At 37.3% G+C, this 17,108-nt stretch overlaps 1 protein-coding gene across 5 annotated transcripts in view; it reads right to left on the bottom strand.

The window, feature by feature from the left end:
- Nucleotides 1–17,108, bottom strand: part of DYNC1I2 (dynein cytoplasmic 1 intermediate chain 2) — a 44,410-nt gene that overhangs the window by 22,918 nt on the left and 4,384 nt on the right. For 2 of the 5 annotated variants that reach the window (XM_084643714.1, XM_084643713.1), the window contains exons 3-6: nt 16,852–16,966; nt 5,542–5,686; nt 1,934–1,993; nt 436–551 (exon numbers count right to left, since the gene is read on the bottom strand). In XM_084643714.1, coding sequence (XP_084499840.1) covers nt 436–551; nt 1,934–1,993; nt 5,542–5,686; nt 16,852–16,966 — 436 coding nt within the window. The remainder of the gene's footprint in view (nt 1–435; nt 552–1,933; nt 1,994–5,541; nt 5,687–16,851; nt 16,967–17,108) is intronic. The other 3 variants (XM_084643715.1, XM_084643716.1, XM_084643717.1) reach the window with 3 other exon arrangements.

Below are 17,108 nucleotides of genomic sequence, written 5' to 3'. Positions count from 1 at the left end.
TATGCTAATCACATATTTGACTCTTAGCTTAAGAAAACATAAGCCTTCAAATAAACTGATTTTGTTACGTTAATGTGCATGGAACACATTCTACATTGCTTAAACATCAGGAAGTCTACAAATAAATGTAGTAAATCTTCTAGAAAACTGTGTATTTGGGAGAGGAAAATACGAGTGCTTAATAGGTTTCCTTTAATTAATTACAAGATGCAGGATGACATTCTTTAAAAAGACGTGTATGGACTCAAGACATTACCAGTCATCCCTCAGATCAATTTACACTTAACTATGTCCAGCTCTGAAACACTATTTATTTTGTAAAATATTAAACATCAAATAGAAATGACTGATCTCCATCTGTCCTTCTAGAATAGTCTTGGTACATTTTAATAACCAGAAAAAATACATGTAATAGTAGTATAAGTTAACATTCACCTTCCTTTGGTTGAGTCATAACTGGTGTTTGAGTCTCCTTCGTGTATGTAACAATTTCTCGGGGAGGAAAGTCAACTTGTGTAATTTTAGCCATTCCAAGTTTAATAGGTCCACGTCTAAATAAAATGAACAGAGACATCAGAACAATTGATATTTTTAATACAATCATGATTAAGTTATAAGGCGTTTCAGATTGCAAGGCATCATCTCACTCCACACTCTAAAAATCAAGTTTAAATCCAAAGGATGCTATCATCTGAAAAATGCTATATATGTTAGTGATATGCTATCTTTATTTTTTAAAAAGGTGTCTGGCTTATACACACAGACTAGAAGAAAAAGAAAAAAGGCAAAGATATCTGGATTTCTTGATTTCACACGAAGTGTTTTTCAAGGCTTGCTAAATCTTAGTGTATGACAAGGCTCTTTTTCACTGGCTAAAGGGTCCATTTTACAAACCAAACTCATGTGAGCACTACCATTGTTTTCCTTGCTCACATGAAAGATATTTGCAGGACCAGGGTTCCAAGATTGCATAGCTTGCAAAATTGTTTAATTATTTCTGCAATTAATGACTGTTTGCCAGTCCATTTAATTATGTTGGCCATTTCCTTAGCTCTCCCAAACCTATTATTTAGGACTTAGAACTGTAAGTCTGTTCCCAAACAGTAGTATAATATCCTGGAACGGAATACTAAAGAACTTAAAGATAAAGATTTAACAAGAAAAATTGAGAGAACAAGATCTCATTTACAATACTGACATGGACAAAATGGGTCTAACTGCAACACACACAAGCACACTATATATAAATATAGATATATATTGCAAGTTAGACCCACCTCAGGTGAACTTTATGTAAAAACCCCTATTAACTTCAATTTGTATATTAATCACTAGTCCAATAATCCAGCAATAAAAAGCAGTATATGAATATTAATCTTTCCATCATCTTCTCCCACACTTAAAAAAATTCATTACAGACTAAACAGGCTCAAGGAAAAATTCTAACATTCTTTCTTTAATTTTTGGAAGGCAAACAATTCTATAACATGATGTGGGTCTTAATGAAAAAGCTTACAATTTATAATAGACTTCATGATACATTAGCCACAAAACAATAAGTTCCCATCTTTTCTTATACTAGACACATTTTGTATATATTTAAAATGTGTAGTTATTTTATTTCAATAGAATGACATTTTATAGTTTGTCTTGCCAAGAAAAAAAAAGATGTAGATAAAAAGTTAAAAGACTGAAACATATTGCTGGAAAAATGATAAACTTGCAATCACAGTAAGACTGAAATTGCCTACTATAAGCCAGTTGCACTAAACCCAGGGAGAGCATGAACTTTGATTACTTTCAGAACTTGTGTTCCCTTAATAGTAACTTAAAGTTCATTTTTTAAAAAAAAGAGCTCTCATATTGGAGTATATATATAAAAATTGTATATTTATAAATACACAAAAGAGGGAATATAAAATCTATGAAATACCCCAGATCGGAATCAGAGTGGAGCTGAAGAACTGATGGATCAGTATCCCAATGCAGCGTCCTGATACCGTAGGTTGAACAACCATGCAGCATTAGCAAAAGAGGCCAGAGATTAGTGAAGCAAATACACACTATGAAATGTTAAAGCTACTGTAAGTTTACAGTTTTTTCATTGTTCAAAGGAAACAAAATATCAGTTAGTGGAAATTCAGTGAATGTTCAATGCTACAATACATGCAATAAGTATAAAACAGTTAAACACAAACATACAATTCAGAGCAATTAGAGACATTCAATTCTTTCAGAGATGGGAAATTAAAGCATTGCAGAATCGCTGACAAAAGTAGCCTAAATGAAAGCCAAATGAATAAAAATCCATTTGAAACAGCTTAGGAACTGTTAAACTTTAAACTTCATTTTAAAGCTATACAAATTTGGTTATGTCATACGAAGTCACGTTTGTTAATGTACTGCAATCTTGCCCAAAGCATTAAATATGTGCAGGAAATTGTCATATTGGTAAAGGAAATGAGTCAACACACAAACTTTTTGGTAGAGAAGCAAAATGCGTTTCCACTGGGATACAGAACTGCTAGAGTTTCCAAGATGTGACACTGCTGTAATTATGGGTTAAGCACTGCCTTGGGCTTACAAATGTCATCCGATTTAAAGCCAATTTAAGATATTCAGTATCGTAGAAAACAGTGGGCTTTATATTAAAACGTTTCAAAATAGTGAGTATTCAGCACAGTACATAGGAATAAGAAGGGGAATGGATCTGTTACAGGTCACTTATATAAAATAGGACCTTCTTTATAGTTTAGTCTTGCCTGGAGGGGGGAGGGAAATCTACTTCATCCAGTATTGGTGTCTACTTCTAACTCTACCAGGGCACAAAGAAGCAATTTCAAACAAACATACGTGAAATATTAGCAGCAGAACATCTGCTTTTAGTAAGCTTGTATATGCTACCATACTTTGTAGAGAATTTTACTATTATTTTGTATCAGAAGCTTAAAAATAAAGAACATGTAATATGTTTGTATGCTAGATCAATAAAAGGTTTTTCCATATGATTATTTTAGGAAGACTGAAGTTATTTTCCAGTGTAACTGGAGAGTTCCTAGAAAGATGTAAAGTTGCTCCCAATAGTTTAATACAGTGTGGTAAAAATATTAAATTAAAATTTATGTATCTTTAATTATGTACTAGGTTGTTCTAGTTGCAAGTTTTGGTAAAAAGGGCATGAACCTTTCATTAATGATTTAGTTAGAAATGCAAAGCCCTGAATTTTTATTCTGAATGTTCCTGAGAAACATAGGGAGTGGGGAAGAGAGGCAGAAGATCTGCAATAAACACAGCAACTTGAGGATGAGAAGAAGCACGTATGCAAAATGGTTTACTGATGAAAAGGACAGGAGAAGCAGTCAGGTAAACTGATAGCAGCAGTGGACATAGGGCTTGAACAGTGGTTTACTGCTTATCAGGTAGTTAAGAAATGCAGCTGTGTGCCAACCACCATAAGGGAGAGGTAAAAATGCAGAGGAGATGCTAAGCTAACCAGGAAGACAATCTTTGTAAACTGAGTTGCTGCATAAGAGAAGCACTGTGATCATGTGATCACATAGCTGTTCAACATGCAACTGAAGTGGAATGTTGGGATTAAAGGGTTAAAAACATGGAGAAAAAAAATAGAAGGATCAGTTTTACATTTTCAGATCAGTATCAAACTTTTAGAACTACATTCCAAAAGATGATGTGTAATGATATGGGCACATTGATGGGCCTCTGAAACTGGTTAACTCCTTAACATGGTTTCTAGAGGCGATCATACTAAACTATTCCTGCAGAATGATTTTCCAAATTCAAGATTTTTTGAATACCAGTGTGTCTCACCAAGAGTCCATATGTACTAATATACTATACATAGAGGCAGATATTTTAGTACTTTAAATTATCTGAAAGTATTGTCTGGTGGTTGGCTCTTCTGACTCCCAATGTAATGCTCAAAATTATATTCTTTTTCTACCACTGACTCACTATTTGATCATCAGCAAATTAGGTTGTTTATCTATACCTCAGTTCCCTCACCTGCAACATGGGAAAACTGCTGTACTGTACTTCCAAACTCTGTAAATTGCTGTTAATCCTAACATGTAGGGCACACTGAGATATATGGATGAAATTATAGAAGTGCACGGTATTATTTTCTCTCAGTTTTCAAGCACCTGTGCCTACTCTACATTTATGTGACATGCATTTATGTAACTGCACGTGCAGAATACACAATGGTGAGGACTATAATATTTTCATTAGTTAGAGATGAATTCACCATAAAATGTACATGTGAAGTTTGTTTCATGTCAAACATGTTTCATACTCGCTTCACCATTAAATATTACACATGAATGGAATTTAATCTTCAAATATTTTAGATTAAAATAATGTTAGCAGAGAATAACCCTCCCACCCAATGGATTATGATACAAACGATCCACAGATTTCATGCCACATGTGAACTGTACTACTTAAAATCTGGTTGTTACTAAATGAAAGACTAATATTACTGGATATTTTATTACATCAAAAGTGGGCTTTATCCATGCAGACTGAATGAAATATTAAACACAAAGTAGCATTCAAGAGGCATAGTGTCCACGAACAGCCAGGAAAGCAATGTGTCTCCATGTTAGTGATCTTTTACATTCTCCTAATTTTGGTCATGGCTCATTTTTTAGCAACAACCTAAACTTTTGTTTATGCCACTAACTGGTTATGAAAATAATCTTTTTTTTTTTTAAACACAGTTAGGATGGTGGGAATAGCAACATTTTAAACTATACATAATGGGGCTCAAGCACTCATTCTTCACAGCATGGGGTATGCAAAATATGGGAATGACACATCAGCCACAACACAAGCATTTGGAAGACATGAATATGTGCATCCTATAAATATTATAGCAAACATCTTATTTAAACTTCTTCAAAAAGGAGCAAAACTCATGTATAAGCACACACAAAGAAATCTAGAAGATTATGTTTTAACAATTTATTCCATAATATAAACATATAGTGTGATAAGTTAAAAAACATATTTGATAGCAGCATAATACCTTAATCTCTTTGCCAATTAATAGATTTTCTGAGCAAATTATTATGAGAATTTACCTACTATCTGAAGAAAGTGCACATATGACAGTGAAAACATCCCTTTGATATAACATTCTCTTTCCTCCCAGCCACTTTAAACTATCGGTCCATTAGAAACAAACATATCTGATTCATCTTAAAATTAAAAAGAAATTCAAAGTTTCATTTCACATTTTATTTGCAGCTTCAGTATTTAAATAAAATACATTCCAAGAAAATTATCTGAATCAGAGGATAAAATGGTTTTACATAATCACTAGAGTAAAAAACATTAATTGCTTTAGAACAAGAGATGTTATGTGGTTTATCTTAAAAGGACTTAGACATATAAAATTTGACTTAGACGTTTACAAATTTTAAGTTAACACTAACTCAATATTATTTTAAAGCACTTCTCAACCTACAAACATATCTAACATCATTTTAACAATCTAATGTTTTAAGAAAGTTACCATACCTAGATCCAACAGCACCATCACCAGAGTCTTGGCTTCCAGCCTCACTTGGAGTACTCACAGATTTGGAAGATGGAGACATAGGAGGAGGGACTAAATAGTGAAACAGACAGGTATCCGCTGTTACTACTCGTAGAGGTTGCACAGCTTAGGATGTTTCCAAATTAATTTAACATGAAGTATTAAAAAAAAGTGATGGCAAACAAAAAATACGTGGATGAAAATGAATAGTAGAAAGAGAGGGGAAAAGACAATGTTAACATTTCATGCTGGACACTCATGCAACTCTTTGGCATTTAATGTACCTGGGATTTTATATATATTAAACAACAAAAACAAACAAACAAAAAAAGACGCACCCAGGAGAAAATGACTGGTGAATCTTTTTTAAAAAAAGATCTCAGTTTCTACAAAATGCTGCCACCAACTTTCAAAGGAGACAATTTTCCTTACAATTTGTCATTTCCAAATAAGTTCAAGACATTTGTTAGTATAGCATTAAGAACTGTTTTCATGGATTAAACAGATCATAAAATGCACTATTTAAATTCTACTAAATTTGCCTTTGCTTCAGTTACAACTGCAACAATTTGCCATACAATAAGTTTTAACCTGTACTGTTGTTGTTTTATCGGATAATAGTAATTAACACTTCCTTTAGACACAAGAATAGCTGCTATCCTGAAGCTGTTTTTTAATTAAATATAATGATGTTATATTTAAAATATATATCTCCTTTAAAAGTTTCAAGCATTTTGGGCGAAGACTGTAAACAAAATTTAAAAAGCAATGTGCTTTTGGGAACTGATGCATAATGAAGAGTGACATCATGCAATTTAAATACCACGCAAAACTGTGTTTCCCCACTCTAGAAATTATGATTTGTAAGAATGGCCTAACCCATCTTTATACCTTTTTGACAGCCTAATAATGCCTCAAAGTTCTTTGCACCTTCTATTTTTCAGTAACAGACACCCAAAGCCATGGTTCTCCCCTAAACTGGGAGTTAAAAAAACAAAACAAACCAACCACCAAAAAAAAAACAACAACCAAAAAACTAACCACCAAAAAACAAAACTCCCCCTTTGCTCCCAAAACAGGGAAAAATTACAGGTAGAGTTGGTAGATAGCTCTTTTTACAGGTATAATTTTACTGGGTAAAAAGAAAAGGAGTACTTGTGGCACCTTAGAGACTAACCAATTTATTTGAGCATGAGCTTTCTGGGTAGTCACTGCCATCTGCTGGATAATTTATAGAATGACTGCCTACAACCCTCTATTCTAGTACAGCATGATTTTATCACTAACTTGTTCAATTAAAAAAAAGGTAATTAACATAAAAACAGACAAACATGAATGAAAACTTTTTCTGCTTTTATTAAATTAAACAGTTAACTCCTGAAAACAGAGCTAAGGGATTATAATGCCCAGACTATCAATTTAGCTCAGACTGTGTCAAATACATGGCCTTGAAAAATGTGTCACGGACCACGAAATCAATTCTCCCCTGTGAAATCTAGCTATTGGAGGGGGTGAAGAGGGGCAGGACTGAGGGTGGAGGCTCCTACCATAAATCGAGCTCCAGCTGCTAGTCCTGGCAGGACTGGGGAGGGATGGTATTGCCTCTTCCCCTGCACAGCTGCTGGGGGGTGAGAGAGTCAGCCAACCCCTTTATGGGTCAGGACCCCCACGAATACACCACCACAAAATTTCGGGTCTAAACATCTGAAACCATAAAACTGACTAAATTTTAAATTCCTATGATTATGAAATTGACCAAAATGAACCGTGAATTCGGTAGAGGCCCTAAAAATGTGCAATCTAGTGATTGAGCTCTAACTAATAGATATAAAATATCAAACACTGAACTATGACATTAAATATCAGAGCCAAATCTAAAAATACTTATGTAAACTACAACTTAAAATTGTATGTATTTATTCTCCAAAGCAGAGCAGCTCTTCCCCACACTCCCTCCAAAAAAATCCAAAGGAAGAAAAGATGAGGACAAATGACTGACTTTCCAGGATTTCTTTTGCCCCAGGAAGCAGCTGCTTACTGTACACAACTTCATAGATCACGAAAGAATCAGATACAGAAAAGGTAAGAGCAGCAATAAAAAACCCCCACCAAAACATGACATAACTGTTCCCTGAACAGGGGGCTGCAAACAGCGGAGTCTGAGAGGGATATACCCTGCTGAAAGAGCAAACACTAATTCTTGGGGTAAGTGAGTGTGTTTCTGTTTGGTTTTTCTTTTGGCTTGCTTAAAGTTTACAGCGTGGTCTATATGGGACTGTGTGTTTGGGGATTGTGTGGGAGTGGGGACCAGAGGCCTGCTAACTGAGTGTGCATTAGCAAGGCTCTAGCCTCCTGTCCCTTGATCCTGAATCACCTTTGATCACCCTTCCCCTGTGCGTTAACAAGGGGGCATGGGTCAAAAAGGCCACATTGCCAATGCCTACACTGCTCCTGTGTCCAGACAGAGGACCCAGTCATGGATGACTCTATGGTGTGGATTTGCAGAGACTGTGACCTGTAGTCCCCATCACAGAAAGCCAGGCTAGAAAGGTCATCCAGTGTGAGAGTTTCCTACTGGTAGAATCCCTCAGGGAGCAGGTGGGAAAGCTACAGGAGGAGGTGGCTAGGTTGAAAATGATTGAAAATATACACATGGAGACCTCCAAGACTGAGGAAGCAATCCATGTGGGGAGGCCAGCAGTAGCACCACCAGGGGAGGAGGAGTGCCTTAATAGGCAGGAAGCTGGATGCTGGCTACTTCTGCTCCCAACCCACCTTCAATAGAGGCCACAAAAACCCCCTCAAAACTAGTTTTCTACCCTGGCAATGAGGAATCTCCCCTAAAGGCGGCACAGGAGAAGCCACATATCCCCAAGGCTGGAAGAAATGTGGCCACCAGTCCTGAGAGAAAACCACCTGCTGGTAAGATATAACCATGGGCAGATCAGACGTGACTACAGGCCTCTGGAGGTGAGGGAGAGGGAGCTGGGGGCACAGGTGGCGGTGTCATCAATCCTTCTGGTCAAGGGTAGGGACCGAGGCAGAGAGAGAGACAGACACATCCTGGGATGAATGCAAAGCCATTCGGTCACAGTGTTGCCAGGAGTGCTTTGACTTCCCTGACCATGGGATGCTGTTCCAAGAAGAAGGGACTGCTGAGAGGAGAGAGGATCTATCTATCAAGGAAGGGAAAGAGCATCTGGCTGGCTAACCTACAGAGGAGGGCTTTAAACTACATTCAAAGGGACCAGGAAACAAAAATCCACAGGTAAATCCAAAACATGGAGATCTGGATGAAGGGTCAGAATCTGGGGGGAACATAGGAAATCATAGGAGGGGAAATCTAATCAACATCTTAGATACCTGTACATTAATGCAAGTAGTATGGGGAATAAAAAAACTAAAAATACTAGTGAATAACCACAATTACAACATACTTGGTATCACAGAGACTTAGTGGGATAATTCATGTGACTGGAATATCAGTATAAAAGGGTACAGCTTGTTCAGGAAGCACAGGCAGGGACAAAAGGGAGGAGGGGTTGCTTTGTACATGAAAGATGTATATACTTGCATTAAGACTGAGACAGAAGTGGGAGGCAGACCTGTTGAAAGTCTCCGAATAAAGATAAAAGGGGTAAAAAACAAGGATGATGTCCTAGTATGAGTCTACTATAGACCATCTAACCAGGAAGAAGAGTTGGAAGAGGCTTTTTTTAAAGTAACAAAATCATCCAAAGCACAGGATGTGGATCTTCAACCTGCCAGACATCTGTTGGGAAAATAATACAGCAGGGCACAGATTATCTGACAAGTTCTTGGAATGCAATGGAGACAACTTTTTATTACAGATGGTGGTGAAAGAGACTAGAAAGAAGAAGTTATTTAAGATTTAATTCTGACAAATATGAAGGAGAATTTGAAGGTGGAAGACAGCTTGGGTGAACATGATCATGAAATGATCCACCTTGATTATCACTACAAAAGGTTTTTTTGTTTTTTCCCCCTCTCCTGCTGGTTAACAGCTCACCTTAAGTGATTATTCTCGTTACAGTGTATATGGTAACACCCATTGTATATAAACCTCCCCACTGTATTTTCTACTGAACGCGTCCGATGAAGTGAGCTGTAGCTCAGGAAAGCTTATGCTGAAATAAATTTGTTAGTGTCTAAGGTGCCACAAGTACTCCTTTTCTTTTTGCGGATAGACTAACACGGCTGCTACTCTGAAACTTTTTTTTATTTCAGTTTTTCACCAAAAGAGCTAACATAGGGAACATAAGTGTAAATGAGCTAGGATCTGTGGAGGATGGGAGAGATCCCAGAGGACTGAAAAACGGCAAATATAGTACATATTTATAGAAAGAGGAATAAAGACAACCTAGGGTATTCTAGACCAGTCAGCTTTACTTCGGTACCTGGAAAGTTAATGGAGCAAATAAACAGTTTGTAAGCACTTAGTTACCACCGTTATTTTCTTCTAACAGTCAACATGGATTTGTCAAGAACAAATCATGTCAAACCAACCCAATATCCTTCTTTGACAGAAGCCTTGTGGATATAGAATGGAAGCAGTAAATGTGATATATCTCAACTTTAGTAAAGTTTTTGGTACTGTCTCGCATGATGTTTTCATAAGCAAAATAAGGAAATATAGCCTAGGTGAACCTGCTGTAAGGCGAGTGCACAACTGTTTGGAAAATGATAGTGTAGTTATCAATGGTTCAATCAAGCCAGAAGGGCATAAAGAGAGGGGTCCCTTACGGATCTGTCCTGAAAGCAGTTCTGTTCAGTATCTTCATAAATTATTTGGATAATGGCAGAGAGAGTACACTTGTAAAGTTTACAGATGATACTAAGCTGGAAGGAGTTGCAAGTGGTTTGAAGGACAGTATTAGAATTCAAAATGATCTTGACAAACTGGATAAATGGTGTGAAATAAATAGGACAAATGCAAAGTGCAACATTGTCATAAATATAAAAGGAAAGGGAAATATAAAGGAAATATAAAGGAAGGAAAGGGTAACCACTTTTCTGTATACAGTGCATTAAAATCCCTCCTGGCCAGAGGCAAAATCCTTTCACCTGTAAAGGGTTAAGAAGCTAAGGTAACCTAGCTGGCACCTGACCCAAAATGGCCAATGAGGGGACAAGATTCTTTCAAATCGGGGGGGGGGGGGGAAAGGTTTGGTCTGTCTGTGTGATGCTTTTGCTGGGAACAGATCAGGAATGCAAGCCTTACAACTCCTGTAAAGTTAGTATGTAATCTAGCTAGAAAATGCATTAGATTTTCTTTTGTTTAATGGCTTGTAAAATAAGCTGTGCTGGAGGGAATGTGTATTCCTGTTTTTGTGTCTTTTTGTAACTTAAGGTTTTGCCTAGAGGGATTCTCTGTGTTTTGAATCTGATTACCCTGTAAGGTATTTACCATCCTGATTTTACAGCAGTGATTCTTTTATCTTTTCTTTAATTAAAATTCTTTTTAAGAACTTGATTGATTTTTCATTGTCTTAAGATCCAAGGGTTTGGGTCTGTGTTCACCTGTACCAACTGGTGAGGATTCTTATTCTTATTTCTTCCCCAGGAAAGGGGGGTGTTGGGCTTCGGGGGATATTTTGGGGGAAGACGTCTCCAAGTGGTCTCTTTGTTTAAAACTCTTGGTGGTGGCAGTTTACTGTTCAAGGACAAGGCCAAGCTTGTACCGTGGGGAAGTTTTTAACCTAAGCTGGTAAGAATAAGCTTAGGGGGTCTTTCATGCAGGTCCCCACATCTGTACCCTAGAGTTCAGAGTGGAGAAGGAACCTTGACAAACATGCAGGAAGTAATTTTTCGAACAACTGCACAAATACAAAATGGGAAACAATTGCCTTGGAAGTACTGCAGAAAAGGATCGGGGGAGGGGGTTATAGTAGACTGATCACAAGTTAAATGAGAGTCAACAATGTAATATTGTTGCAAAAAAAGTGAACATCATTCTGGGATATATTAGAAGGAGTGTTGCAGGGAAGAGATGACAAGTAATTCTTCCACTCTGCTCAGCACTGATAAGGCCTCAGCTGGAGTACTGTGTCCAGATCTGGCTACCACACTTCAAGAAAGAAGTGGACACATTGGAGAAAATCCAAAGGAGAGCAACAAAAATGATTAAAGGTCTAGAAAATGTGATCCACATGGAAAGATTGCAAAAATTGGGTTTGCTTAGTCTGGAGAAGAGAAGACCAGGGGAAGGGGGAGGCATGATAAGTCTTCATGAAAAAGTTTGTTATAAATGGGAGAGTGAAAAATTGTTCTCATCCACTGAGGACAGGACAAGAAATAATTGGGCTTAAAATTGCAGCAAGGGATATTTAGGTTCGATGTTAGGAAAAACTTCCTTAGAGTAAGGGTAGTTAAGCACTAGAACAAATTATCTAAGGAAGTTGTGGAATCTCCATCATTCAAGATTTTTAAGAACAGGTCAGACAAATACTTGTCAGGGATAGCCTAGATAATACTTAGTGCTCTCTCAGTGCAGGGGACTGGACTAGATGACCTATCGAGGTCCCTTCCAGTCCCACGTTTCTCTGATTCTATAATCACTGCCATGAAAGTAATTAACCAATGAAAACAATCATTTGAAGGTTCCCTGGTTTTCTACACCAAATTTTGCCCCAATTTATATATGATGCAACCCTGTTAGAGACATTGAAACTACATGGAGTGAGAGTCAGGACAGATTTTAGAGTAACAGCCGTGTTAGTCTGTATTCGCAAAAAGAAAAGGAGTACTTGTGGCACCTTAGAGACTAACCAATTTATTTGAGCATGAGCTTTCGTGAGCTACAGCTCACTTCATCGGATGCATACCGTGGAAACTGCAGCAGACTTTATATACACACACAGAGAATATGAAACAATACCTCCTTGACCCGCTAATATACACTAAAGTTAAAATGCTTTTTTCTTTTTAGGAATCTCTTGTTCAACAGAAGACCACACAAGTGTTTAATGAAAATTCTATCTTTATTAAATCCTCTTTGCACCAGAATTATTATTTTTTAAAGAGACAGCACTATATAGGTGGAAAGGAAAGACTAGTGTCAACGTGAGTACCTACTCTATGCCTCCTAGTTTATTTGCATTTGTATGAAGTTTCCATTTTTTTAAAAAACAACTGTTATATACAGCATAGCTGAGTGATTTATCTGTAGTACAATGTGTATATGCTAAAGAAATAGATTCTCATTACCAAAGTAAATGGCAGATCTAATCCAGGGTTTTGGAAAATAATTCTTATTTCTGATGTTCTGCCTATTAAAAAAACCCCTAAAGTTGCTCCTCCCGCAAAATGCTTTTCTTGCAGTGGAAATTACATTTAGAACTGTCCAATACATGTATGATAAAAGCAGATCTAAAATATTGTAATATGAGTAGAAAACAGACTAAAATTAGGCAAAATGTTAAAGGAATTGACAAGAACTAGTCCTTTTAAACTTATTTACCAAAAGGCAACTTGTAGTAGCCTATCACTTACTTATAGTAGGCATATATATCTAGTAAACAGATTTTCAGGTAAAACCATGATTTACTACATCATCTTCTACAGTACTTAATATTTGTAGTATTGATTATGAATAAAGATGCAGTGAAGAGGTTTGAGGCCTAATCTCTTTAGGCTCTGTTACTAGACTAAAACTTGCACACTCTTCCTAGTTAAGAAGTGGGCTAGTGGGAAGAGCAGATCAGAGGACTGTTGAGAAAAAGATTTGTGCACAGGATCCTTATGATAAGCACAAAGAATGTATTATTTCTAGATCATTCTCAAGTTTAGTCTGCGATACTGCAATGCCCCCTTGTGGAGCATGTCATTTCCAAGAAGGCAGTCTTCTCCTTGGTGGGGACAATGTCTATTTAATGCATATGTAATTATCTTACAAGACTGTCCAAATAAGGATGCTTAATTTTGGTTGTTAGAAGATAAAATTTTAATGATTTCTTGAAGCAGTTTTGTGTTTCACTAAGTAAGTATTGTTAGATGTTCAGCTGCATGTGTGTTCTCCCTGTGTGTTGCCCTAGCTCTACGCAGACAGACGGCATAGCAGACCTCGAGCAAACTGTCCAATAACCACAAGATCCGTTAAGGTACGAAGGCACCAGGCCAGGTTTATTGCAGAAAAAGCACAGCAATAACACCTGGCAGACTCTACGAGGATAGTAAGACATGTATGCCCATGACATAGCTCTGTGAATGGCAGGACTTTCCATTCCTTCCTTGGCTGGACCAAGATACTCTCTCAGGGCATGTCTACACTTACCTCTGGAGCAATCGATCCAGCGGGGGTCGATTTATCATTCCTAGTGATGACGCGATAAATCAACTGCCGAGCGCTCTCCCATCGACTCCAGTACTCCACCGGCATGAGAAGTGTAGGCGGAGTCGACAGGGGAGCGTCAGCAGTCAACCTACCAGAGAAGACACTGCAGTAAGTCGACCTAAGTACGTCAGCTTCAGCTAAGTGGTGTAACTTAGATCGATGCCCCAGAGTGTAGACCGATACAAACAAATTACATAAAAATGCAAATTACAAATGCCCCTGTGAGATAGATAGTTACTGCCCCCAACGTGGCTAGTTATCACCTATCTCCTTGTACATGTTGGTTCGATTAAAACATCTCTATTTATCACTCTGTTATCCTGACCTTATCTTTTAGGAGGGGGGTCAGCACGTTCCTTATTCTTGGAAAATATTTTTGTACCATCCTTGATACCGGGATATTTTGGTACCACTCTTCTGAAATGTGTTTGCATACGGACTCTGTGCCTAGCACTTCTTAGAAATGTGTGTTTCTGCAATATCAGCCCTATTCTTGCCCGATTCTGTGAACTTGCAAGCAGGCAAAGCCTGATGTTTGCTCACAGCCTAACTTTTGCTAACTTTGCGTTATATTAGCAAAAGCTTGCCCACTACTTTAGCTCAGGCCTCTAACACAAGGGCTTATATCTCAGGCTCTCTTCCTACTACAAGTATATCTTCTTACATCAGGGATATGGTGGTATTTAAGAAAACGTGGATCAGAGGATGAGTTCTTAAAAGTGAAATCCCATATTCTATCATTAAGGCAATATCTAATATAGGAAAACCACTTTACTGGAAGTCTACAGAAAGGAAAAACTATCAATACTGCTGATATCAATGTTTACTTTATACATTTTTCCAATACCACTCTTTCCTTTGAAGAAACTTAATTTAACCTGAGTTAGAGCTTGATCAAAGCTACTGCTTGAAGTTAAATATAGCCACTGAAAGGGAGTGTTCTCCACTGTCACATGCAAACAAGGTCCAGGCTTTGGACAAATGGTTCCCTACCTGAAGAGTACCAATTTTGTTAGGGCATGGTTTTTCAGACAATTTTCCATTAACAGTTATACCTTATAAACCCATTTCTTTCAGAGAGATGTACCAGTTCATGGCTTTCAGACTTTCACAGACAGCTAGTAAGCATATGCTTGTGGACTTCTGAAAGAGTCTTTCATATTATTTCAGCAGAACTATCAAACCATCATTTCTCCTGAATGGAAATGTCCTAAATTTTAGTCTACCAAAAATACACAGAGAGGAATAGATAATTTGTAACATATTGTACTGCTAAAGACGCCAAAACACTGAATGGCAGGCACAGAGAAAGATACTCAAACATCTGTGGAGTACAATTGCCAGAGTAATGATTTAAGGGCAGGATTCTAGGGCAGGATTCTACCCTCACAAGCCATTGTAGGTCATTGCTGAAGTTTATGGAATAAGAATATTTTTAATGGCATCCCCATGGTCACTTTCAAAATACACAGGGATTGTTTCAAGACCAGATGCAACAGGGTTGTCAGCGAAGGATCATGTCCATAATGGAAAAGCAACTACCACACTGCTTCATACTTGCAAGACAAGGTTCACAGTGAAAGCCCAAATCAAAAGGATAACTTGAAATCCTGGGTGCTCAAAAACTAGTGATGAGAGAAGTGTCTGAGATATAGGATGGAGTTTAAAAATACTTCTCCAGTCTGATTTTTTTTTCAGAAAGATATGACTAAGGAAAACCAAAGTCTGAGCAATCAGACATACCTGATATACAAGCCTATCCAAGAATGGGGTAGGAGCTGAGGCTAAAACAGGGAAAGAACAAGTTAAGAACAAGTATATTTTCCTAGACAGTTAAAACTTACATTTGACCTTGCTGTTACCCCCACTATTGGAAGTGAAAGCACCTTTAGGCCTGACAGAAGACTGCTGTGGATTTTAACACTCTGTTCTAGTAACATTTAACAGCATAAACAGAAATGTGTACATGTAAGAAATTACAGAATAATCATGTTAGTGTTGCATATGTGTAAGAAATTGCAGAGTAATCAAGATAATAACTAAAAAGCTAGAAGAGACCGGTCTGCTTTAAAACTAAACTTGTACGGACAGGGAAGAGAGTTAACATGGCAATGAGAAATTAGTACATATGTATAAGAAAATATAACCAGAAGTTATAAATAAGTTTGTGTGATGAAGGGAGACTGCTGTATTGTTTGGTGCTGGAGGATACTGATGAGATCGTCCTAATGAACTTCACTTGTAACTGATCACTACTCCGTTTTTTCTTAATAAATATTTGTTAGACCCATCGGCTGATTAAGTGAACCTCAATCCAACACCCATAAGATTGTGTTGGTGGGAGGGGGAAGTAGTAGAAACAGAACAAATGCACAGACTGATACATTACTGATAATGTATAGTAATTAAGGTCAGCGATTGTGGAGAAGTGGAAAATCGCTAGCCAAAACCCTGCCTGTTGACAGAGGACAAAATACCAATGTGCTGTTCAGGGAAAATAGGAGGAAAACAAAAATGTATGTTATTTAATGCAGACCAAAACAGATTCCCAATAATTCACTTTTGTTTATGCTCTGAAGAAATCTTACTTTTGACATATACTCCTCAATTTTATGTACCAAAGATACTTTAAATTTAGATCCCAGTTCTCAGAGATGGTCTTAAATATTGAGCAGATTTGCAGAGTTCAACATTTTACTCACAATATTTTGTAAAAGAAGAGACATCGAGCATTTAATTGTGTGCACTGAGGCACATCATTTAGGATTGACACTTATGACAAATGGTGAACTATGCAGGACAAATTGTGCCAAAGACAAGAGACAGAAGCAGGCTAGAACCACTGAGTCAGTCATTTAATTTTCATGCTTTTAATACAAGTGCTACATTCTTAATGTAGGATACGAGGGATGAAACAGTTAACTGGTACTATTCTTACCTATAGGAGAATCTGGTGTTAATCCCATGCTTTGAAGCAATGCTTCAGCTTCTCTTCTTTTCTTTTCAAGATCAGACTCTTCTTGTACAGGAAGAGCTTCCTTCTTCTGATCAGTCTAAAAAAATTTCAGGAACAGACTTAACCTTTATGAGACAGTATATAGTTGGTATAAAACATTTTGTGGTTTCATGTGTGAGAAAACATTTAGGTTTTTTTCCAGTATTCATTAACATCATGAGCAGAACTTGGAAAAGTCT

The sequence above is a fragment of the Lepidochelys olivacea genome, assembly GCF_965140295.1.
Source record: "Lepidochelys olivacea isolate rLepOli2 genome assembly, chromosome: 11".
Classification (NCBI taxonomy): Eukaryota; Metazoa; Chordata; order Testudines; family Cheloniidae; genus Lepidochelys; species Lepidochelys olivacea.
Note: the sequence above shows the minus strand (reverse complement) of the source record. Positions and strands in the feature narration are given on the sequence as shown.